The sequence below is a fragment of the Sciurus vulgaris genome (assembly GCF_902686455.1).
Source record: "Sciurus vulgaris genome assembly, chromosome: 17".
NCBI classification, from domain to species: Eukaryota; Metazoa; Chordata; class Mammalia; order Rodentia; family Sciuridae; genus Sciurus; species Sciurus vulgaris.
The window spans coordinates 5,820,047-5,844,983 of record NC_136478.1 but is presented as its reverse complement, the minus strand read 5'-3'; the positions used below and the strand labels follow the sequence as shown (position 1 = coordinate 5,844,983).

General features: G+C 53.1%; 1 protein-coding gene across 1 annotated transcript in view; it reads left to right on the top strand.

The window, feature by feature from the left end:
* The window catches only part of PLCG2 (phospholipase C gamma 2), a 136,445-nt gene that overhangs the window by 67,480 nt on the left and 44,028 nt on the right, over positions 1-24,937 (top strand). Inside the window, exons 8-19 of the mRNA XM_079119226.1 lie at positions 3,931-3,974; positions 5,662-5,734; positions 8,927-9,028; positions 9,704-9,822; positions 11,221-11,306; positions 12,419-12,539; positions 15,641-15,809; positions 19,118-19,222; positions 20,336-20,425; positions 20,924-21,099; positions 21,183-21,383; positions 22,218-22,340. Coding sequence (XP_078975352.1) covers positions 3,931-3,974; positions 5,662-5,734; positions 8,927-9,028; positions 9,704-9,822; positions 11,221-11,306; positions 12,419-12,539; positions 15,641-15,809; positions 19,118-19,222; positions 20,336-20,425; positions 20,924-21,099; positions 21,183-21,383; positions 22,218-22,340 — 1,409 coding nt within the window. The remainder of the gene's footprint in view (positions 1-3,930; positions 3,975-5,661; positions 5,735-8,926; positions 9,029-9,703; positions 9,823-11,220; positions 11,307-12,418; positions 12,540-15,640; positions 15,810-19,117; positions 19,223-20,335; positions 20,426-20,923; positions 21,100-21,182; positions 21,384-22,217; positions 22,341-24,937) is intronic.

The following is a 24,937-nucleotide window of genomic DNA, read 5'->3' as shown; positions in this document are numbered from 1 at the left end:
GAAGCAGAGGGCAAAGCCAGAGCTTTATGACAGAGTGGGTGTGTTGGTTGGATTTCACAGGTGTCTTGGAGAGACAGAGCCGTCCCTGATGATTCATGAACCTCAGATTTGAATCTGGGGAGTTGGTTTATGCTTATCAGTAGCGAAAGGTTTTCCCACTTGAGGAAGCTGGTTCCTGCTTATGTCTGACCACCTGCCTGCCTACATCACAGCTGTAGAGCCTCAAGGTTTTTGAAGGCTGGGCAGCAGCAGGAAGGTAATTTAATTTCAAGTGTGTCCCCCATAAGAGGATCTGTGTCTAAGTCGATTATAATAGTTATTAATGCAGATGATAGCTGATGTTTCTTTGGGTGGACTGTATGCTTGAAACTGTGCTAAGTGCTGAGGACAAACGTTTAATTCTCAGCCTTGTGAAAGAGGTATTGTTATAGTCTCCATTTTATGGATGAAGAAGCTAAGGCTCCAGAGGTCCCTTGCTGGAGGTCACACGCCCTGTAAGCTGCAGAGCGAGGACGAAGTTTTCCTGCCCAACTTGGATGCTCAACCACTGCTGCTGCTTAAAACTTGTGTACTGAGTCACTTCAAAACGCGCGCTAGCACAGCAGAGTCGGGCCCAGCCCTGCCGCTTCAGTGCTCACCAGCTCACGTGCCTCTCGTTTCGGCTGTGCCCTCGCCCCCTTTCTTCTCTTGTGATTTTGAAGCAAACCTTAGACATTGTACTGCTTCATCCGTAAGCGTTTTAACCGAGTGCCCAGCTTTGTAACTGCTTCCCAGCCACCTCCTGGTCAAGCCTGTGAGGTCCCCCATGGGTAGAGCACTCCTTACATAAAAGTAGAAAAGAGAATTATTCAGGCACGGTGGCCCACGCCTGTAATCCCTGAGCCTCGGGAGGCTGCAAGTGTGAGCCCAGGAATTCAGCGAGACTTTGTCTCAAAAAAAGAAAAAGTTAAAAAGCCTGCAAACCTGCCTACGGTTGTGCCTGCAATCATACATTCGGTAAGAAGTTTAATGATTTGGGCACGAGTGATCTACATTCCTTAAGGATGGCTGAGGTGCCCAGGGAATGGGGCAGAATATACCAGTGGGTGGTGGCTGCGGAGGAGGAGAGTCTGCTGGGCAGCAGTTGGTGGCGACTCTCTGGTTGGCCTTTTTATCAAGTTGATTTTGCCCTTGGCCTCCTAGGACCAGAGGGTTCCTGCCTGCTAAGTGCATTGCTCAGGTGTGTTAAATGGTGGGCTTGCCTCCGGCCATGAGGGAAAACTCGGCTCCCTGGCCTGCTGCCTCTGCGCCTGGGGGCTGCTCTCTCCTCTCTTTGGCATGTCCCCTTCCAGCTGGTGACCTCCTCTTTTCCTGGGGCCGATTCAAAGGTGAGGTTTCCTTGTCTTCTTTTAGCTCCAGGGAATGTGAACTTGTCTGTTGTTTCAGTTATCTGTTCGGTTCATCTGCAGATGCTTGCGTGACCCCAGAGGGTGCACAGAGGTGAATGAGCATATAGCTCTTGGGCCTCACGCGTCTCTCTCTGGGGTGGCTGGATCCTGGGCATTGCCCAAAGTTGTTCAGAACCCAGCACACCACACCCACCCTGCTCCTCTGGGTAGGTAGGACCTGACCACATATTCCTGCATGGTAATGCTAGGCTAAGTTAATTGCTGCCTTCACTGTGCCTGGAGCATCTAGATTATTCTCTGATTGCTGGGACTCATCTGTTTGACTCATGTGGTGGCATCCGCATGTGTATTGTGGGGCTCTGGAGATTGACCAGGTGAGATTCTGGCCCCGGGACCTGTTAGGCATGTTCTTTTGGCACAAGGCTCTGTCCTCTCTGCCCTTTTTTCTAAGAAGGGGGCTGTTTTATCACCTGTCTCCTAGGGTGGATGTGGAGAGGAGCTGGGACTGGACCACAGTGTTGGAAGAGCCCCTGAGGCATCATCCACTCCTGTCCTCCACTCCCCTGCCCACCCCCGTTGCGTTCTTCGTTCTTCGAGCGTTTGAATGTATTTCCAGGCAGCTTTGTCTCTAAGTTCAGAGAGACCCAGGTTTGCATCCCCTTGGGCTGCCCAAGTGGTGGGCATAGAATGGGGAGCAATGTTTTCCTCTCTGCTCCTTGCTGTTCACAGAGGGCTCCTGTCCTTTCTGTACCCAGTGGTCAGCTCCTGCAAACACATGCCCAGGCACCTTTGTGCATGGTCTTCCGGTTGGTCCAACAAGTAGGCTGTCCTGTGAGAGGCCGGGTGCTGCAGAGAGGAGAAGCCAGAGTCTTTCCGGGAACCTGTGTCCACTGGCACCTCCCCTGCCATCCATCTCCCCCACTCGCAGAATATGGTGGGGCTCCTGAGCTTCATCAGCAGGAACAGGAGGGAAGGGCAGGCGTGGGACCCACGTGGGGTGGTCCCCGAGGGGCATCACACTCCAGGCACTCTCTCCAGGGGTCCTAGGTTTGCAGAGTCCTAGCCCCTCTAGGCCTTCAGCACCAGCTTGACCTGGTGACCTAAGTGCCAAGTGAGCCCAGAGAGCATTGAGGTAAGGCACCCTTCCCTCTTGAAGGGCTAGCTGAGCTGTAAATGACGCATGAGTGTAGGAGGGACTTCTGTTTGGTGTGAAAGAGTGGCCCTTGGCCTTTTTGGGTGAACTCCTCTGAGATGTCAAGTGAAGAGATGGATCATCTTTCCAGAAAAAAGAAACACCACACCTGTTCAAACCGATGCATCCCCTCCCCTGTGCCTCCCTGGACGGTGTGCTGCCTCTCGACTGCCAGTGATATTCCTCGTCCTTACAATGCCAAGAGGATCCAGGCGGCCTGATGGCTGTGTTATGTCATTAGCGTTGGTCACGGGCCAGTGGCCGCATTTCCACTTCTGCCCAGAAGAATTACTCAAATACTTACACGACTGAAGGGTTGTTGAAGATTGCAGACCAGAAACAGAGAAGGGGTGTGTGTGTGCATGCACATGCACGTGCCCACATCTGTGTCCGTGTGCGTGGGTGCGTCTGTGTGTGTCCAGTATGAGCTGGTGTGAGTAGAAGCCGGAGGAAGGTGCTGGTGTCAGCAGGCCGGGTGAGCAGAGCCAACCCTGTCTGGCCTGCCTTCCTTCCCCTTGGATTTGAAGATGAGAAATGTCATCTTTGGAACACAGAGGATTTGAAATGTAGGAGGGGAGGGAAGGTGGCGTGGCCCAGTGGGGTGCCCAGCAAGTCTGCTGTTTTGTGTTTTTTGGGGGGTACTGAGGATTGAACTTGGGGCACTCGACCATGGAGCCACATCCCCAACCTTATTTTATATTTTATTTAGAGACAGGGCCTCACTGAGTTGCTTAGGGCCTCGCTATTGCTGAGGCTGGCTTTGAACTTGCGATCCTCCTGCCTCAGCCTCCTGAGCCGCTGGGATCACAGGTGTGCACCACCATGCCCGGCAGGTCCGCTGTTTTGAGAGTGACTGGTCTTGAGTCTGGGAGCTCACAGGCAAACCCCACGTTGGGATTTTGTTCTAGGAATATGCCTGGCGGGCACACTGGCGTGTGGGCCAGGATGGACGTGTGTACGCGCCCAGGGCGCTCTTTATGACGCTGGATGTGAGAGTAGGTTGACTCATACATGTCGTGAAATAGAATGTGGCTTTTCAAACCAACGAAGCGGGACTGCTTGAGGTTGCAGGATCATAGGCCGAGCAGGAGACACCAGCCCAAACTTGTGGGAGATGCAGCTGGTGTGCTGAAATGAGAGCCAGTGCGACAAACACCCCTCCACCAGCTCCAGAGGAAGCCTACCAGATCAGGAAGAGCGGCGGCTTCTCGGGAGGAGGACTGATGCAGCAGGAGACTTCTCCCATTGGCTCTAGAAGTTTCTGTTCCACCTGAATGTTTACAGCCAACACGGATTGCCATGGTGATAGCGTGGCTTGTCCAATGTCATTTGTGTGTGCTTCCTTTTCAGATTCTGGACGAATTCAAGAAGGACTCCTCAGTGTTCATCCTGGGGTGAGGCACCTCTGTGTGTTGTTGCTCTTTAGGGTGGCTGGGCCTGGGGTACAGCTGGCCTTTGTGAGGGATGCCACTGTGCCATGACTGATCTCCACAGGGACAGGGCCCCTGTGGGGGGACTGGCCAGCCTGAGCAGGTGGCATGGGAGAGGGGCCACAGCAAACGGTGTGGAGTGTTGGAAGGATGGTCTAGAAGGTTCTGTAGAGAAGCCTGTGTGTCTTGGGGCTCCTTCCCAGAGTGCGCTTCCTGGGACTAGACAAGTTAGCGGGTTCTTCCAAGAGCTAAAGTGACGTTAAAGTGCACCTGCATCGGGAGCGTCTGGCTAAGCAGGTCACACTGGATTAAAATGAGTGAAGCGTGTGCAGAGCCTCCCTGGTTCCTGGCGTGGTGAGGACTCTATAGTGACAGCATCATTCCAGGGTCAGTGCCACAGACGCTTCAGGATGGGGGAGCGACAGATGTGTCAGGTGTCTTGTGTTCCCCAGGCCTGTCTGACCCGCAGTGTTAGCCCTGGAGTTAACGGCACCTAGAATGTGGCCTGGGGGACCCTGACAGTCCTCAGTGATGAGTGACTTTCCCTCTGCACTCTAAACTAGAACTCCAAGACGCCAGCGGATGACTCTACCAGAGTTCAGGCGGCAGGGTCAGTGCCAGGCCCTGAGGCTGCTCGGGAACGTACTGATAGTGAGAAGCTGGCTGTGGGCCCCGGGTGTTGGACAGGGAGCGGCTGTAGGCGCTGTGGTCTCCTAATGTAGTTTACCCTTCTGCCCGTGCTCAGGGGTCGTTCTCTTCTCTGTGGAGAGCCCCAATCTGCAGAGCGTGTTTCCCTGGAAACCAGCAGAGGCGTGCGCCTGTCCAGTGAGGTCCTGGACTTTTGGTAGCTGCAGAGTCCTCTCCTGGAAGCGGCTGTCTGCAGCCTGCTGGCGAGGAGGGTCCTGCCTGCGTTCAGAGTGAAGGATCCCTCTGTCCAGTGGGAGGGTCTCCAGGCCATGTGCCCCTGCCAGCTCCCTAGCAGAGGCCTGCGAGCTACAGCTGGCTCTCCTCTCGGGCTCAGCACCCTCTGGGCTGTGGCTTCTGAGGAGGCCCCAGCTCGGGTCCATTTGCTTCTCCAGCATCAGCTCCTGCTAACTGGGCCCTGCCCAGCACGGGCTGTGCGTGCTGTGGCCCTGACATCCCTGCCCTTCCTGCCTCCTGGCCCCTACCTTTCCCCTCTGGAATTCTCTTCCCCCTTGCTGTTCCTTTGGGCTCCCATCATCTCCGTCCAGCTTACCCTCCTCACTCTCTAGAACGCGAGGCCCCTCCTCCAGGAGGCCTCCCTGGCCCTCCGGGTCTGAGGCAGGAAGGGCAGGGACCTTGGTGCAGCCCCTTCCTGTGCTCATCTCTCTTGCTGTGCTGGTCTCCACTGTGCGCCTCCTCAGTCTTCTCCAGGGCCACACTCCACCAAGTGCACCCAAGGCCTTGGATAGCACCAGGAGTGGCCATGCAGAGTCCAGGCCCCACCCTCTGAGATTCTGGTGTCAGGGCCCCCCTTTGAGTCCTCCTGGGTCAGGGACACTGTCTCATTCACCTGCATCATCTATGGGCCAGCCTGGCACCTGGCGTGGTGGGCGCTGGGCACTCTGGGTGGAGTGGACCCCTCTGTTGATGCTTCTCTCCCTAACGCGCGCTCTTTCCCTGAGGGCAGGAACACTGACCGGCCAGATGCCTCTGCCGTCTACCTGCAGGACTTCCAGAGGTTTCTCTTACACGAGCAGCAGGTGAGAGGATGGCAAGGGTACTGGGATTGGGGGCACCGCAGGGGACACCACGTTCACCTGGTCTCTGACTGTCATGGAACCATCGTAGCCTCCCTGACGCCTGGTGCCTGGTGCTTCAGGCTGCTGTCCATACTCTGTGACGGCGTGGCGACCCTGGAGTCTGAGATCTCCTCACTAGCATGGCCTGGGGCAGGGCACACAGCCTCTCTGTACCCATTTCCTCCTTGGTAAATAGGGAAGAGAGCCCCCTGCCCCACACCAAATCATGGGGGTCAGAGAAGATTGCAGTATGGGTGTGTGTATGTGTGTGTGTCCATGTCCACATGAGGATGGTTATGTGTATTTAAAATTTCTCTTTATATTATTGGAGTCTCATTGACATTTTTCCTTATTTATTTAACTTCTTTTCTTTAAATAGACTTTATATTTAGAGCAGTTTAAGGTTCACGGCAAAATTAAGTTCATTTACTTAAAAAAATAACTGTGTTGCCAGATATTTCAGACATACACAGAAGTAGACAGGGATCATGAACTACGTGTCCCCATTACTCAGATTTAAAATTAGGCATTTCCCTGCCCCGCCCCATTCTTCATTCCTTGGCTGAACCCTGTGGCCTGGATTTCGTAGCCCTTGGCTTGTAAATGCTTCAGAACATCTCTTGCACAGATAGGGGCTTGTTTTTAAAAGCCACCGCCGTAATCCTCCCATTTCAGATGACACAGGAGCGGTTTCTTGGTGTCATCCGGTTCCCAGCCCACATCTGGGTTTCACTGATGGTAGAGGCTAATGACAGGAGGGGGCACGTTTTGCACGAGGGCTGGGCAGCGGCCACAGGTCCCTGGTGCACTGGGCCGTGGTGAAAGAGGACTTTGATGCATGTTGTGGGCAGCGTACCTTCCTGGTGTGGTGCGCGGGGAAAGTGACCCAGGGCAGGTGCAAATGAGGGGAGGTTAAAATGCAGGGGGGAGAATTCTTTTGGGCCCAGTCACTTGCAAGATTCTGTGCTCTTCTTTGTGTTCAGTTCTGCAGGGAGCTATTGGAGTTAAATTGATAGTTATTGGTAACAGCAGCCGGGTGATCCAGAACTCCCCAGGAGGCTGTCTTGAGTGTAGATTTAGCTCCACATAGTGGTGACTGACTGTATTGCACCCTGCGGGCCTGGTGGCTGGTGCCCTTAGAGCTCAGGGTCATGGGGCCAGGAGAAAAGGGCAGGGGCCCTCTCTATGCCTGGAGATCTGTATGACCTTTGTTTGCGGTGACAGTGCTCATATGGCGTGGCCACCGCAGCACTTTGTGCAAATCATTACTTTCCTAGAAAACATTTTGCTTTGTACAGTTAAAATGAAAACATTAAGCAAGGGTGCATATACTTGGATCGAACAGTGGCCCTCCTAGGCGCATGTCCTGAGGAAATGGGGAGCTAATCCACGTTTCTGGCTGGGGACTGGCCTAGTATACCACATACAGCCCTGGGTGTGGGGGCGAGTCCACGGAAAGGGACTGAAGCTCAGCCCCTAGAGCTGACGTGCCTGGGTTTGGTTTCCGCTTCACCATTAGGTCCTGTTGTCTAACGACAGGCCTCTGTTTCCCCACTTATGTCGCGGAGAGAACATCATGCACCTCTGCAGTTGGGTGCATCTTGGATGAGTCACTGCTGAAAGGACTTAGCGCAGGCCTGGCAGAGGTAGTGCCCAAGGTGACTGCCGGCACCATTTATTTTTATTTTCATCATCATTCTGTCGAAGGTGCTTAGTGCAGCCACCCACATCATGGAGATGCTTTTTTCACCCCCAGAACATTGGATTTTAGTCTCCCCTAGGCAGTAGGTCCCTTTCTGCACAGCCAGTCCAGTGTCAGTCGCGTTTGCTAAGGACTGTGCCTTTTAATAAGGGGGGAAGGAAGCGGCAAGCTGTGTCCAGCCTCTTTACATCCGGGCTAGGCAGGGGGTTGCCATCAGCATCCTACCTCTTCAGCTTCAGGTTGCATATTCAGAGACTTAAGGGCCCCACACTGAGACAAACTCATCCCTCCCAGCCTCTCAGCTCCCTGCGGATCCAGGTGGACTTGCATCTGCTGGCACGCTTGCTTTTATTTTTCATAAGGATAGAGGTTTTAGGATGTTTGAAACCCACAGTCAAGGCTGGAGCTGTGGGTCACATTTCATCCTTTTTGCCTGTGAGTGTTGGGGGTCTAGGGGCAGAGAGAGGAAAGCAAAGCTGCTGGGCATGATGTAATCTTTTTCTAAAGGGCTTCTGAATTCCAAGACTGCAGAAGCTGTTCTGGAACTGGTTGGGTAGATTTCAGGCATTATCAGTCTCTGAGCAGCCTTCCCTGGCTGACTCCTTGAAAAGCGGGCATTTGATTAGATTCTGTGTCCACTTTCCAAAGTTTAGTTACTTGGAACCTGGACTCTGCCACTTATGAGCCCATTGGGCTTGGGGTCATTTTTCAATGGTCCTGGGCTTCTGTGTTCTGTCTCTAAAATGACAGTAACATTATATGACTTGCAGCATTGTATGGATGGAACAAGGTGGCCATCGGGGATGATAATTGTTTGCACAAACTGCCATGAATCGACTGTGTGCCAGGCGCTGTTAAGCACGTAACCTTATTCTACATAGTCCCTTGCAGAAACAGGCATCGAATCCTATTATAATTTCAGTTTCACGAATGTGGACTCACAAAGAGGGCACGCAACATGACTAAGGTTTCCCTTGGTGGAAGGAGAGGTCAAACCAGGCAGGTAACCCTGGCAGGCTGACACGACACTGTGCTCCCTGATTGTTTCATGCTAACAACGTAAGGGACTAGCCCAGGGCAGGCATGGGCAAACTAGCTTATGGGCTAGGTGTGGCCCTCCAGTTGGTTTTGCAAATAAAGTCTTATTGGGACATGCCCATGCCCACATTCTTACATATTGTCTGTGGCCGTTTTGCACTGCGTGGCAGCCTTGAGTGATTTCAACAGATATCACCCTATGGCCTCACTCTTAGGTCCTTTGTAGAGACCATTTGCTGACCCCTGGCAAAGGTCACACCCAGGATGAGGCCTTGATATGTGGCCCTTAATGGCAAAGGAATTCAGAACCGGTCAATGGTTTGGTCTTGATAGATAGATAGATAGATCCTGAGTGGTGAGAAATTTTGTCCGTTCTCATTTTGGTGATTTCCCGTTCTCTTTGTCATTTTCAGGAGCTGTGGGCTCAGGATCTGAACAAGGTCCGGGAGCGGATGACCAAGTTTATTGACGACACAGTGAGGGAAACTGCTGAGCCCTTCTTGTTTGTGGATGAGGTGAGTCGGGGCTCCTGTCTGTGTCCTCCGGGGCTTGTTTTCTGTGTCCCTTTCCTGGGAGGACGCTGCTGTCAGAGGCCCTGGGTCTCTCTGTCTCCAGTGGCTCCCAGGTTTGGGGTTGTCCCCATCTTTCCTTTCCTGTGCCAGTTCCCTGAGCGGCTGTTGATCTGCCCCTAGAGGGCGCTGTCACCAGGGGCGACCCGCCACCATGAGCAAGATTGAAAGACTTCAGGTGCCGCTGGGGCAGAGATGGCCACCGTGACCTTGCACAGGGCTGCTGGGGAGGCAGAGCCTGGCCTGGGTCACTCAGGCTTTTTTTCTTTTCTTTTTTTTTAATTTTAAGGAGTTAGGACATTTTAAGGAAATGTCCTGCCTTTCGGATGTTCTGATTCTGGTAACATTCTGGTTTTTCAGTTGGGTGGTGAATTCACAGGTATTCGTTACTGTAATGACCAAAAACTTCTGTGTAAGAAGCAAATATTTTGGGACAAACATTAAAAAAGAAAACATTGTTGGGCCCATGAAACCCAGTGTGGCGATGGCCCGATGCTGTCTGAGCACCTGGGAAGCCGGGTCTGGGGTCACATACCTGAGCCGCCCTCTCCCCGTGTGGGTGCAGATCAGATCAGTCAGACGGGGTCCTCAGCCTCCCTTCTGTCTCTGTGACTCTTTCAGTTCCTCACGTACCTCTTTTCACGAGAGAACAGCATCTGGGATGCGAAGTACGATGTGGTGGACATGCAGGACATGAATAACCCCTTGTCACATTACTGGATCTCCTCGTCCCACAACACGTGAGCTTCCTGCCAGCCGAGTGGGCCGGGAGGGAAAGGGGCCAGGTGGCCGGTGCCCCAGGGTGCTGCCCTGGCAAGGCCTGTCATGAAGGGAAGAGAGGGAGGGCCACGTTGCTCACACTGGAATGTGCAGAAGCTTCTGGAAGGGGTGGGGAACACAGCTTCCTTTCCAAGTTGGTATTGGCCCCGAACCCTAAGTCGGCAAACCTGCCCTTTTGCAGGTTGGGCGTCTCACAGTGGACATAGCAAAGCTATTCAACTAGCCACTGAACTGATATTTATGGAGCATGGGTGCTGGATGTTCAGTCAGGAGCAGCCCTGTCCTTAGGCAACATGGTGGGGAAGGCCTTCACTGGATGGCAACCATGAGCAGGTTGCAGCAGGAGAACAGGGACAGGCAGGAAGGAGAGCTTTAGACAGAGCAGAATGTGCAAAGGTCCTGGGACTGAGCCGCCAAGAAGAATCTGTAGGACGGGAGTAGAGTCTACAGAGCTGCAGCAGGAGAGGAGGCTGGCAGGAAGTCTGTAAGTCAGAGTGAGGGCAGTGGGGAACACCTGGTGGCTTTTAAGCCAGAGAGTGACTCAAAGTGACCTCTTTGGATTATCCTGATTGGAAAAAACAAACAAACAAACAAACAAACAAAACAAAGAGGGGAAAAAGCAAGAAAGGTAGTTAGGACAGGAGAGAAGATGTCATGCTGGAGTCCTGGTAGTGTTTGCCCTTTTGGGTGGGGGTGCAGTCCTGGCTCCCAGGTGCCCAGAGAGCTGTGGGCTGGTGCTCCCCCAGTGTCACTGTGGGGCCATTGAGAAGAGGCCAGGGGTGTGTGGTCCTCGAGGCACTTGAGAGAGTGAAGTGATTCGTGGTTCCGTCTTCCCTACTGTCCATTCCGGTCGGAGTGGGTCCTCCCAAACGTGGAAGGCAGTTAAGGGACACAGTCCCTTGACACGTGGGGGGCCGTGGTGGGGAGGTGAGTGCTCAGGGCCCTGTGGCAGTTTTGGTGGGCGTGGGTCCGAGCAGCGCAGGCCACCACCTGCTGCTGAACTCCCACTCCATGCCAGCCTGCGCCCTGCGAGCCCCAGGAGAGCCAGGCCCATGGGGCAGCCGGGCTGGCCCCTTGATTTATCACCTGGCCTTCCACGCTCCCAAAACACCCTGACCAAGTTCTCCTGGAAAGAACACACCGTCCCACCCTCTTGGCTTGCCAGGTGGTCACCATTCACTCTGGCAGGTGGCCCACGTCTAAGTCTAGTGACCTGTGCAGTCAGGGGACTGTGTGTCTGGCTGGGCGTTGGCCTGGGTATTTCTAGACAGGAAGTACGCAGGACCCTGGGGACTCGGGCTCAGAGGTTCCCCAAGGATCCTGAGGGCCCCCCTCAAGTCCCTGCCCTCCTGCCTCAGGTACCTCACGGGTGACCAGCTGCGCAGTGAGTCCTCCCCGGAGGCGTACATCCGCTGCCTGCGCATGGGCTGCCGCTGCATTGAATGTGAGTAGCTCACGCTGGAGGGGGTGGTGTGGCCACCGGAGCCACTGCCTCTCTGGCTGCTCGGTGCTTTTTTGATTTAAAGGCCTGAATAAGGGGTTGGGCAGGACTGGCCGAGGGAGGCCTGGTGCCAGGAGGCACCTGTGGTATGGCAAGGACCTTTCCCTGGAAGACACCCGTCTCTCCCTGAGGCGAGCTGTGGCGGCCCCAGCCTGGCCCGGGATGCTCTGGGCACCCGGAGCGGGTCCTCATAGAGCGGGAGGTGGGCCGCCCTGTGTTTAAGAGGAGGTAAGTAAGTGCCCTCTTGATCTATCGCCCATTCCCAGTATGCCAGGTGCAGTGCCTTGCCTCTCCTGGGGCCTCTGTGGCAGCTGTGGAAAGGACAAGCAAGCCCTCTGTGGCTGGGCTGATAAGAGGCCTTATTTCTGTGCCGCCTTCTCGTTATCTTTGGCTTCCTCCCTTCCAGCCTTACTCCATCTCAAAGGCTCCTAGGCAGATGTATTAGTCAGCTTCTGATTACTATTACAAACAGTCTGTGATCATCAACTTACAAAGACAAGAGGTTTATTTTGGGGTCAGTGTCCCAAACCATAGTAGTGGATTTGTCTGGAAAAAGGCCAAACCAGGGGCTCAGACTCCAGTGCCATCAACCATACTCACCGTGGTGTAAAGTTTAGCAGCAAGTATTCTTTAGACTTGCCCAAAAAGGAAATGTGGAAAAATAAGATTAGAAGCTCTCAGCTTCTGCTCTCTCTGGGGGTTGAAGATTCAGGGGTTGTTCACCTGCATGATCTGTTTGTTGAATATTTTACCATGAGCCTTAACGATCTTCTCATCGCCCTGTTACTTCCACGGGCAAGCCGGGGCTTCCCCAGGTGAAATGGGAAAGTCAGACCCACTGGGGAAAGCTTCTTTAAAAAGAGGCATTGGGATCAGTTACTCTTGAGAGGAGTCCTGGGTTATGTGGGTGGGCAGGTAACCACCGCTACACTGGCCAACCTGTGCTCCCGGTGTGGACCTCGGAGTCCTGGTGCCTGAGCCGGCGTGGGAGCAGCCCTGACCCTGCTGCCCTCAGCCCGCAGTGCTCTGAGGAGGATGTCCTGTTTCTCCCGTAGTGGACTGCTGGGACGGGCCTGACGGGAAGCCCATCATCTACCACGGCTGGACGCGGACCACCAAGATCAAGTTCGACGACGTCGTGCAGGCCATCAAAGACCATGCCTTCGTTACCTCCAGGTCAGTTGGCCGGTGTCCATCTGGTTTGCCTTTAAGGGAAAAGCAGCTAGTGTTGGACAGACATACAGACAGACACACACCTCAACTTCTTCCTGCCCCAAACACTGGAGGTCTGGGCCCCATCTTGACCATCTGCCAGGGGCTGGCCAGAGGCGTGCTGTGGCCTCAGCGGTGTGAGTCTCTACCGTTCCTGGTGTGTGATAATGCCACGAGAGTGGGTCTGCAGTCCCTCTCTTCGAGTGTGAATCCAGCTGTTAGTTAGCAACCGCCTGGCTAGGCACTCACCATTCGACGTCAAGGTTCCCTAGTGTTAAGAGCAGGTGACAACTGCCCACGCCTCACAGGCTGTGGTGAAGACTAAATGAGATCATAGGTACCCAGTGCTCAGCACTGTGCTGGTGTGGAGGAAATGTCCAGCAGATAAGATTGCTTGCTTTTTTTTTTATAAATTGTACTTACGTTTTAAGTCCCGGAGCTGGGTGGAGGTGTCACACTGAGACAGTGAAGTTCTGAACGTGTTTTCCCACTTAGTGGGAAACCTTGGCACCAGTGCACACAGTCTCCGTTTCAGCCTCCCCCCCTAGGAGCCTCAGCTCTTTCTTGCGTGGACTTCCACCATCAGCGAAGCAATGAATGACCTTGTACTAGTAGAGATGCTGAAATCCATCAGACTTTATTAGCTTTTTGTCACTGTAACAGAAGACCCAGGATAATGAACTTATAAAGGGAAAAGGTTTATTTTGGCTCAAAGTTTTAGAGGTTCCAGGCTGTGAGTGGCCCATTGTTTTGGGCCTGTAGTGGGGCAGCACCTCATAGTGGAGCAAAGCCACTAAGGGTGAGCAGGGAGCAAAGAGGAAGAAGAGGAGGCCAGGGTCCCACAGTCCCCTTTGAAGGCTCACCCTGTAACCTAAGGCCCTCCCACTAGGCCCCATTTCCTAAAGGTTCCCACCCCCAACTTACCCCCCAGGGACCAAGCCTTGGACAGCGGGCCTTTGGGGACATTCAGCATTCATGCATAGCAGACGTGTCTGGGAGTGTTTGTGGCTGGGAGCTGCTGTGCAGTCCCAGGGCATGGCCTGTGCATAGCTCGAGGAGGCCTGTGGTCAGAATGGGTCTGGAGTCAACCGGGCCCTGCAAGTCTGGACCCAAGCATCAAATGCATTATTTTTGCAGTAAAATGGACAAGTGTTCATATTAAGAAGGATTTTTAAGAAAGATCATAAGCAGCATCCATTCAGTTCAGATCTGATTCCAACTGAGTTTTGGCACCTAACTTTCTGGATCTCCTTTGTTCTGGAAGCTTTTTAGCTGTTGGGTTCTGCTTGGCTGTGTGGACCAGGGTTGGGGCTTAAATCTGCCTCCCAGGATGTCTGTGGTCAGGACTGACTGGGGGCAAAACATCACAAAATGATTTTATTTTATCTGCCCCCGCCCCCATATTTGCTCTGCTTTTCACTGAGTGCTGTGGCTTCCTATTTGTGGTGGTGACATAGCTGCCTGGAACTTAGTTTAGTTTCATAATAAATGCACTGCACAAGTCTCAGATAGATTCTAGGTGGAAAAAAATAGCTGTATAGTATGTTTCTTTGATAGTGGGGGGCATTTGAGTGTGGACTGTGTGTTATCGATATTGAATCACTGACAATTTCCTGAGATTTGGTAATGGTGGGGTGGCAGGTAGAGGATGTCTGAACCTCCTTTCCAGGGGCACAGGAAACAATGTACATGTCTGCGTCAGTGTGCTCGCACACACAGGCGTGTACGTGCCTTGGGCCTGTTTCAAATCCCGTGCAGGCATCTACGCCCTTGTTCACTTGACACATGGGTGCAAAGTCATTTCTTATCGCTGCTTCTGTAGTCTGAAGTTTATTTCTAGCTCCAAATTGCAAAGCACTTTTGAGGTCACGTGTGGGCACCTGACAAGTGGTGGGAAGTCTGGGTCACCTGGTGTGTCCGTGCCCAGCTGAGATCGCATGCAGAGACGCTTTGCCTTCTTGTTTGAGCCTTCAGGCGTCCCTTTTGTCATCTGTCTCATGCTAGTTTCCTAGTTTTGAACTTTGGCGGGTGACTTCACCTTCTGAAGTGGCCCCAAGCACCGGGCAAGAGTGCCGTGTGGGGTTCCTGAGCACGAGAAGGCTGCCATGTGCCTGAAAGTCCGTGACCTTCAAGCACGACTTCTAACTCTGTTGGCCACAGAGAATCAATGGCATATGCTGAAGAAAGTGTCTTTAAACAGAAGCTCATAAGAAAAGTCTTCTGCTTAGCACTTGATGAAAATGTGACCAAAGGCTTGAAAGATCCTAAGCCCATCTTTCCCCAGAGGAGCAGATGGCTCAGGTGTCTGCTAGTTGGTGCTGATGGGGACTGGATGGACCGTGGCCCCCACAGATAACGAGATTCAGCTGTACATGCACTCACACAAAAATACATGGTGTCCAACTACACAAATAATACCTCCATGTATACACGTGCATATAATGCATGCACGTGTAAACATAGGAAACAAGTACACTATAAAAATAGGAAAAAATACATAGGATAAGCTGATGCACCCAGGAAAATGCTAACTCTAGTTGACTCGTGGGTACTCGCCGTACTGCCTTTTCACCTTTTTTGTAGGGTTAGAAGTTAAATATTTAGTGGCTGCTTCTTTTTCATATTTAATTTAAATGTGCGTGGGTTAAAAGAAAAATACTTTTGGGAGCAGTGATGCACGCCTGAAATCCCAGGGCTTGGGAGGCTGAGGCAGGAGGTTCAGGAGTTCAAAGCCAGCCTCAGCAAAAGCAAGGTGCTAAGCAACTCAGTGAGACCCTGTCTCTAATAAAATACAAAATAGGGCTAGGGCTGTGGCTCAGTGGTTAAGTGGCCCTGAGTTCAATGCCTGGTATTCCCACCCCCACAAAAAAGAAAAGTACTGGGCAGAGTTGCTGTAGTTTGTACCTGGACACTTGAGCATGGGAATGTGGCCGAGTGCCCTGGCTTAGCGGGGCCTGTCTGAGTCCGCGGTGTGGTGTCCATCCTCCCGGGAGCCGTGGCAGATGGCATGGGTGGCGTGGGGGGTGCCTGCCCTGCTCCCAAGCTGCCCGGTCCTGCCGCCGCAGCTTCCCGGTGATCCTCTCCATCGAGGAGCACTGCAGTGTGGAGCAGCAGCGCCACATGGCCAAGGTCTTCAAGGAGGTGTTTGGCGACCTGCTGCTGACAAAGCCCACCGAGGCCAGTGCGGACCAGCTGCCGTCGCCCAGCCAGCTGCGGGAGAAGATCATCATCAAGGTAGGCTGCCCGGGGTGCCCAAGAGCCAGCGCCTGGCTCCAGGTCCTGCGCTCCTCACCAACGTCATGACCTTGGGATGGTCGCTGAAGCTCGTGGTGCCTCTGTGTCCCCTCTGGTCTCAGGGGATAAAGTAGACCCCGCCTCCTTAGCTTTGTGCAAATGGGAGCGCTACCAGCTCCGCGGGTGCTCTCAAGTGCTGACTGGTGAGCAGTGGTGAGTAGCTCTGTGGTTGCTCCTTGACTCTGGCATGGCTTCACCATGCCCCTCTCCAGGTCAGCCCAGGTGCCGATCCTCAAGAGCCCCCAGGCAGTGTGGGAGTGGATGCAGTGGGGTGCCCGGGCTGGTGTCCTCCCAGCTGTGGGGGAGATGCAGACTGGATCTGAGCCCACGGATGCCATTTGTATTATTAGGATGGAGACCAAATGCAGTGGCTTAGGGTAGGTGAGACTGTTTCTTCCTCATATGGAGGAGAATGTTCTGGGAGCTTTGAGCTCCAGCCTGCAAGGTGCTCCAAGGACCCAGGATCCTCACATCCTACTCTCCCATCTCCCACGGGGTTTAGCTAGGGTTCCACAGACCCCACAGAGCCCCTGGCCAGTGGGGGTGGGAAACGTTGCATCTTCTTTTTGATAACTTTTCTGTGCTCCTTCCATTGCCTGGGCTTTGTCACCAGCAGAAGGCACAGATATTTCGTATCACATTCAGTTATTGCAGATATCTCAGAATAACACCATGCAGGAATTATGGAGGTGATTAGATCTGCCTCTGCATCTTGTTTAAGATGTTAATGAGGAAGCTCATCTCTTCCTATATTGAATTATTTTTATTTAATATCTTAATAATTGTATTTCAGTATAATTGGCTTCCCTTGTAATTGTATGCATTGTTAATGTTCTGAGAATAGGGTCTGTAGTTTTCTCCAGATTTCACAGGGTCATAGCACAAAAATGAGGACAGTCTGCCCGGGAGCGTGGTCCTTGTTTGTGGGGGAGCTGGGGTGCGGTGTGTCTGAGTCCAGCTCACACACAGCAGCATGCTGGGCCTCTAGGGCAGAGCGTTTCCTGCAAGCAGCAGATGTCTGCTGTCCGTGGCCCTTCCTCTCCTGGTCCATGTGTGTGCACTCTGTCCCATGACTCTCCACGGACGCTGAATCTAAAGGCTCCAGCAGGCAGATCTTGGGAGAAGGAGGGAGATGGATCTTATATACAACTAGCAAGGCCATAGGGAAGGACGGACAGGTCTTTACCAGGCGCCTTGGTCCACCTCAGCCCCGCTGGGGCTGCCATCACCAGTACCATGCGCTGAGTGGCCCATCAGCAACAAATTAACTTCCCACCTTTCTGGAGGCTGGGCGTTTGAGGTCTGGGTAGCAGTTCAAGGGTCCCCTTCTGGGTGTAGACTGCCACCTTCTTGCTGTGTCCTCATGTGGTGGCAGGGGGCAGGGCAGCTCTCTGAGGCCTCCTAGGAGGGCACTAATCCCTTTCCTGCCATCTTTACCTTGTGACCTCATCCCTCCCCAAGACCCCACCCACTGATACCATCAAACTGGTGGTTAGGCTTCAACATGTAATTTTGGGGGACCCAAACATTCAGACTAAACAGGAAGGGGGTTTGCCCCTCCAGGTTGGGGAAATAACAAATGTGAGGGTGTGGCCATGCCAACACATGGCACATTCCCTAAGTTGTCATTGTCTACCAGCAGTCACTGGGCACAGTTCCTGTGTTCCAGGAGGTCTGGTCTCGTGGGGAGACAGATCTCCCAACAGAGACACACCGGACAGTGAGAGAGGGCTTTGGTCAAGCCCACCAGAGGAGGGGAACTGGTGTCCCCATGGGTAAGAGCGTCAGCGTGCTGGGAGTGTTGGGTCAAGGCCACGGGCTCCTAGGGCAATTGTCACTGAGATACCAAAGGAGCTCCCTGCAGGGTGAGGGCAGGACCAGGGGCACGGGAGCTTGGCTGGTGCGGCCCTGGGACTCCTCTGGCATCTGGCGGGGGGCTTCAGGCAGCCTGTGCGTTTGCTGTTCCTGGCTCTCCTGAGCTTCCTGTGTTGGCACGGTCTTCTGTGTGCTCCCCGGATTTTCCAGTTTGTTCCAGGTGTGAAGTCATGAGGTCCCTGAAGAGCACCTGTCGTCCCACTCCTGGTTCTGTGGCTCTTGTCTTTCCCCTCCAGAAAGGGGTGGAAATCGCATGTGTCACACAGCCACCAGGGGCCTCGCCGTGGGCAAGGTGTGGGCCTAAATGCTGTTGGGTCATGATGACCCTGTGACAGGCAGATCCCAGCCCATTTTGCAGGTGTGGACACTGAGGGTCAGAGGTTAAGGGGCTCTGCTGAGGCCATGCAGTTACTTCCTCCAAGGAAGAACTTCCCGGCCAAGAGCATGTGTCTTGGAGGACTGTGCTCCCTCCTGTACCAGGCTCCCGTCCCACCCAGGACACGCAGGGTGTGCTGGACTCGGCACATGTACTTTTCCCACCCACTGGCTTATGGGATCCAGCAGGAGCTGTCTTATCCCCATGGTGCAAGGGAGGTTACTGAGACTTAGGTTGTCACTGGGCCAAGGTCCCAGGGGTCCTGAACTCGAGACTGGGTCTGACTCCCAACCCTGAGCTCCTTCACCAGGGCGCTGCAGCTCTTGACAATAAGTGCTTGCTGAAGCGGGTGGTCGCTTCTCATCCAGGTGGATGGTTTGTTGTCATTGCCTAAGTTTGCAGATGAGGAGTGTGAGGCTCCTGCCCAGGGTCACGTAGCGCTGACACAGAGCAGCACTGCCTGTATCCCCAGCGTGTCCTCAGCCGCCCTGCCTGGTCTGTCCCCCCGGACTGGCTAGGAGCCTGCCTTTCCCTCCACTGGAGGCTGCTGGGTGCACACGGTAGTGATTGTTCTCTGCATTTGTTGAGCACTTACTGTCTGCTGAGTGCTGTTCTAGCATACAGTGCAACCAGGAGCAGAACGCAATCCCAGCCTCATGGGGCTTAGAGTCTAGTGAAAAACAGACTGAAGACAAACAGATGCCCTTGGGGCCAAGAATATGAGGAAGACAGAGCAGGACCACGGGGAGAGAGTGGCAGGGATGTGAAGATTATCTGGGCTGTTTTGGGGCCTCTGAGGAGGTGGCCCTGAGGACAGAGCCGAATGCAGGGGCAGGTGAGCCAGGTAGCAGGAACAGACAGTGCAAAAATTGCAGGGTAGGAAGACGCAGGGGGGCGCTGGCGGGCTGGCTGGCTGCTGGGGAGGAATTCTTGCTGGTTCCAAGATCTTCAGCCTGGCTTTCCAGAGGGACAGCTGTGTGAATTTCTTTTCCCTCAGCATAAGAAGCTGGGCCCTCGAGGTGATGTTGATGTCAATGTGGAGGACAAGAAAGATGAGCGCAAGCAGCAGGGTGAACTGTACATGTGGGATTCCATTGACCAGGTGGGCTGCGTCCCTTCCCGGGTGTGCTTATCCCTTCTTGGAGCCCTACCGGGGAGCGCAGAAAATGTCTGTCTCGTTCTCATTTTAAGCCCAGTGAATCAGTCTTCATAATTAAACCTTTTCATTTGCATTTTTGGTCTATTTTGAATTAATTTTATATTCAATATATTTACATAGTAGTACAAAATTCCCATATATCCTTCACCCAGTTTCTCCAGATATGAACATCCTACATAACCCTGTACAGTAGGATTATGAGCATCAGGAAATTAACAATGACATGATACTATTAACTAGTTCACAGACCTTATTTCAGTTTTACTAGTTTGTCTGCTGATGTCCTTTCTCTGGTTCCCCATAGCACATAGATCTAGTTGTCCTAAAACTGGAATAATTCCCCTAGAAATTGTATTTATTATGTGAGTAAGGCATTTAAAACTCTCAATGCCTCCTTTAACCTAACATGCAAGTCCATTTGGGTGTATTTTTATGTATCTGTTCTTCTATCCTAGAAATAAACATAAAGGTGGTTAAAATTTAGGATAAATGTGGGCTGAGGTTGTGGCTCAGTTCCTGAGTGCTCATTTAGCACATGTGAGGGCCAGGGTTCTATCCTCATCACCACATAAAAATAAATTAATAAAATAAAGCTTAAAAAAGAATTATAATATTACAAAAAAAAAATAGGGTAAATAAAAAGTCACAATTAAATGTTGCAGAAAATATCCTTAGACCCACTGTCTGAAAAATCCAAAAAATCTTTAAAAAGCTGACAAGACACGAAAAGGTAGTCATGTGTCACATCAAACAATCCTATCCATCATGAAAGGCTGCAAATTAAATATGCAGGAGAAATTTGATATTAAGTCATATCTACTCCTAGACACACTGGTTTAAAAAGTCCTGAGAATAACAAAAGAAGCAAAAAATAGATGTCTTAAAAAAGCAGGGTCTCAAAGGGGAACACATTCATGGAGAGCACCACACGTCTGAAACTGGGAGAGGGGACTCCCCAGTGAATGCTGGTGGGGTGGTGCCCTGCTGGAGGGCCCTGGGCCCCAGAATGGATGGGGAGGAGACCTTGGGGGGACTGATGCCAGCTTTGCCCTCTAGAAATGGACTCGGCACTACTGCGCCATTGCCGATGCCAAGCTGTCCTTCAGTGACGACATTGAACAGTCTGTGGAGGATGAACCGCCCCAGGTAGGCGGAGACCTAGCTGGACTGCCTTCTTGCTGGGCCCTGGTGCCACAGGGCCTCTTATCCTGAGGCTGGCTGGCCTCAGCATCCTCAGCCCTGAGGAGCTACCTCTTTGGGTACCAGAGCCTCACTGGCTCTTCTCTGATTGGTTGACTGGCCCTGGTGCTTAACCAATAAGATTCAAGACTTCTTTCCTGCTGTCTGCAGGACCCGATGGGCCTTAGATGGTGGCTGAGCTGGCCAGGGAGGACAGGGACATTGGATACTCTTTCTAGCTCTGCCCCCTGGCCTTTCCAGCCCTGTCCAGCTGTTGGCCATATTCCACAGTCCCCAGAGTGTGGCTCTCAGACTTCCCATAGAGCAGAGTGGAGGCCTTTACTGGGGACCCTTGGCCCCATGTCTCAGGACTCCGGGAGGCCACCAAGAGGGAGCTGCGAGGAGAAGTGGCGGCAGGGGAGGGCCGTGGGAGCCGCCTGAGCCCCCCTCCTCTTTGCGGGCCAGGACACGCCCCCCACGGAGCTGCATTTTGGGGAGAAATGGTTCCACAAGAAGGTGGAGAGAAGGACTAGCGCCGAGAAGCTGCTGCAGGAGTACTGCGCCGAGAGCGGCGGCAAGGACGGCACCTTCCTGGTGCGCGAGAGCGAGACCTTCCCCAACGACTACACGCTGTCCTTCTGGTACGGGGGGCGTTCCATGGGGGGCGGGGCTGGCGGGTCTGGCCTGGCCGCTGCCCCGCCGGCGCTGACACCCTGTCCCGCAGGCGCTCGGGCCGCGTGCAGCACTGCCGGATCCGCTCCACCACGGAGGGCGGCGTCCTCAAGTACTACCTGACCGACAACCTGACCTTCGACAGCATCTACGCGCTCGTCCAGCACTACCGCGAGTCGCACCTGCGCTGCGCCGAGTTCGAGCTGCGCCTCACCGACCCGGTGCCCAACCCCAACCCGCACGAGTCCAAGCCGTAGGTCCCGGGGCTCCGTGGGAGGCGCCCATGCGGCAGAGCCACAGGTCCGAGGGGCCAGCAGGGGCGCTGTGCGTCCCTGGCCCCATGAGGATGCCTGGGCCACTAGCTGCCCCACTGGGCTGGCCGTCACCTTTACCCTCCTCCTCCCCGGCCCTCTGCTGTCCCCTGTCCTCTCCTTCCTCTTCATAGCCCCGAGGGCTTGGGTGTTGTTCTAGAAGTGATGTCCTTGGCCTGTCAAGGTCGTTCTGACAGTGAACAGGAAAGACAATGGTAGTAGGGTGTTGCCCCCATTTCTTTACTCAGCAAAGTGAGTCTCGAGTGATGTCTTGCAAAAGGCCACCAAAGCCTGTAAATAAGTTTTAAGCAGAAGGCTAAAATTCCTATTTCAGAGGAAGCAGATAACCTTACAGAACTTCAGTTTTTTACATTTCCCGTCTATTTTCATATGGATTGCCTTTTAAAACTTACTGTTTCACTTATGAAGAAATAAGTAAGACCCTCCAGAACTTCATTGCTCCCTGCTCAAATTTCCTGAGACCTGCTACCGTTTCTGCCCCACTGTGGAGGCTGGCCTTTCCATGGGGCGGATGGGTGGGTGAAGACAAGTGGGTTTGTTCTGTCCTCTGGGCCGACACATCAGTCTTCCAGTGTTCTTTTTAAAAATTACTGTCCTCAGGGCTGCAGAGGGCCAGGGGAGTCCAGTGTGACTTCCACGGCTGCTTCCAGGGACAGGTTCCAGGTGTTCCCGGAGCCCAGTTTCCTTCCCTGTGGGTGGCCAGCTTGGCACCCCAGAGGGCCCTCACCTGGCTCTTTCCTGTGTCCCCGGCACAGCTGGTACTATGACAGGCTGAGCCGTGGAGAAGCGGAGGACATGCTGATGCGGATTCCCCGCGACGGAGCCTTCCTCATCCGGAGGCGGCGGGAGGGGACTGACTCCTACGCCATCACCTTCAGGTAGGTGTGGCAGCGGGGGCACAGGCCCCCAGAGGCGGTAAGGAAGGGCAGGTGTGGGGCCCAAGAGGGGAGCTTCTGGCAGAGGCCTGTGCGGCAGGGCTCTCTCCCTGGCCTCAGCAGCAGTGATGACTAGGGTGACGGCAAGCACCACCTCGCTGGTGGGTCCCAGACACTGCCTGTATCCCGTGCCAGCTCTCTGTAACATTGGCATTTCCCTGTCTTTCCAAGGTGGACACCGAGGCACGGGAGGGTGAGTATTTGTAGAAGCCTGTGGCCGGGGCCTGGGGTTTGAACCCAGACAGCCAGGTCTGTGACGTCATGGCGGTGGCTGCACCCCTCGGCATCTGCTCCCAGTCGTCTCTAGGACTGCGATTCTCTTGTTGCACCCCCAATTCCCCTCCCACCAGTGATAGGAGGAGAGGGTTGGTATTCAGACTCCAGGTGTCATGCTGGCCTGCCTCCTCTCCAGCCCCAGCCCCAGCCCCAGGTTTCCCAGAGCATTGTGCTCATGGTGCTGTGTCACCGCCTACACTGTTCCTGACTGTTCTTGAACTGGGCTGCCTCCAAGGTCTCGTCTGATCGAGCCCTTCACTGCAGCCTGTGAGGGGCAGGTGCAGTTATAAGGTGAGAAGAGCCAGGTCCAGAGAGGTTAGGTGACCTACCGAGAGGTTCACAGCCCCTGTGGTTGGCTGAGTCAGAATTTCAGCTGACTTCAGCTCTTAACTCCAGTAAGAGGCCTTTGGGCCAATTAGGCCCGTAGATGTCTTTTGCTTGGGCTGCATGGTGATGTGAAATACTGAGAAATTTTATTGAAAAATTCATATTGCTGCTGGTGGAAAGGAGGCAGTGGAAGCTCTGGGCCTGTGTGCCATGGTAGTGGCTGCCAGCACCTGGTTGCTCCCCACCCTGTGCCCCATTCCCGTTGCTCTGACCTTCCCTCTTGGTTGCCCTGCTAGCCTGTACCTCTGGCATGGGGTCCACCTCCCTTCTCCCCGGTACCACCTGCCTCAGCCACCCTGCTACCGATGATCATTATCACTGTAGTTTACTGAAGACCTGTTGTGTGCCATGTCTAGCCAGAGAGGGTGCTCCTTCTGATGTGGCCCTTCTGTGCTTTGTGCTGCTCCAGAGAGGCCCTGGGCCTCTGGTCTTGGTGCCTTTGCCCTTCGCCAGAGCACTGTGGGGGGCCTGGATGGGAGTCAGGCATGCTCTGTGCATGTCTGCTGTGTGCCAGGGCCTGGGCTGGGGGCTGGGGACCCCATGGCGCTGCATCACCGCCTATCGGATACATTTGTGTGCAAGTGACAAAACTCAGACTCCCTGGTTGAAATGGAAAGGGCGGAGGGTGGGTGGCCATGAGCAGCTGCTGGGGAGCAGAGCTGACCCCGCAGGCCTGGCCCCTCCCCCTGCGAATCCCGGGGCCACTGCCCGCTGCAGGGCTTCGCCTCTGGCCCCAGGACGGCGTCCAGCCTGCACTTCTCTCTCATCGTTTTTGGTGATAGCTTTTCTAATGGGCGTGACTAAGATCTTGTGGTTTTAATTTACATTTTTAGTGATGTCACACATGTTCATATATACCTGTTGGCCGTTTCTGTCTTTTGAGAAATGTTTGTTCAGATACTTTGCCTGTTTTTAAATCAGGTTGTCATTTTTGAGTCGAGTTTCTTACATATGTAGGATATTAACACTTTATCAGATGTTTGGGTTGCAAATATTTCTTCCTTTGGTTTTTGCCTTTGTTGTAGTTGCTTTTGGGGTTGTATCTGAAAAATCAGTGTCCAAACTAATGCCAGGGCTTTTCCCTCTGTTTTCTTCTGGAGGTTGTACAGCTTCAGGTCTGACATTTAAGTCTTCAATCTCTTCGGGGTTGAGTTTTCTATGCAATGTGAGATAATCTCATTCTTCTGCATGTTGGGTAGCCAGTTTTCTCAGCACCATTTAGTGAAGAGGCTATTCCTTTGCATTGTGTGTGCTTAACCTCTTTTCTGAAAATCATTTGCTCATAAATGCCCGGTCTAACTTTTGGGCTGTTTTGTCCTCTCGGTCTAGGGTTGTTTCCATGCCAACTCATGCTGTTTTGATATTCAAGAGCTGCAGTGTATTTTGAAGTCAAATAATGTGAAGCCCAGCTTTGTTATTTATGCTCCAAATTGCTTTGTCTATTTAGGGTAGACCTTAAAAAATTGAAAAGCTCTTTTGATTGGCACATAATATTTGTACTATTTCTGAGGTGGTGATGTTTAGGTTCATGTACACCTCGGGTAGCAATGGACTCAGGGTAATTCCATATCTATCACCTTGAACTTTTCTCACCTCCTTGGTGAGCACATCAGGGTAAGTTTTTTTTTTTTTTTTTTTGACATTTGTTTTTATAAGGCCTTCGTGGCTATAAATTTAAGATCAAAATTTATTTTTCAAAATGTTTCTATTCTTTCAAGAGCTAGTAAGACTGAAGAGTCTGTTCCGTTTGGATTTTTTCTGTCTCATTCTGAGTGTATGATAAAATGGAAGACTCACTTCCTTTTTGAAAAACAATTTCATGGTTACCTGGCTGGGCGCATGTGGATTTACTCTGGTCTCTGAGGTCTAGAGTGGGC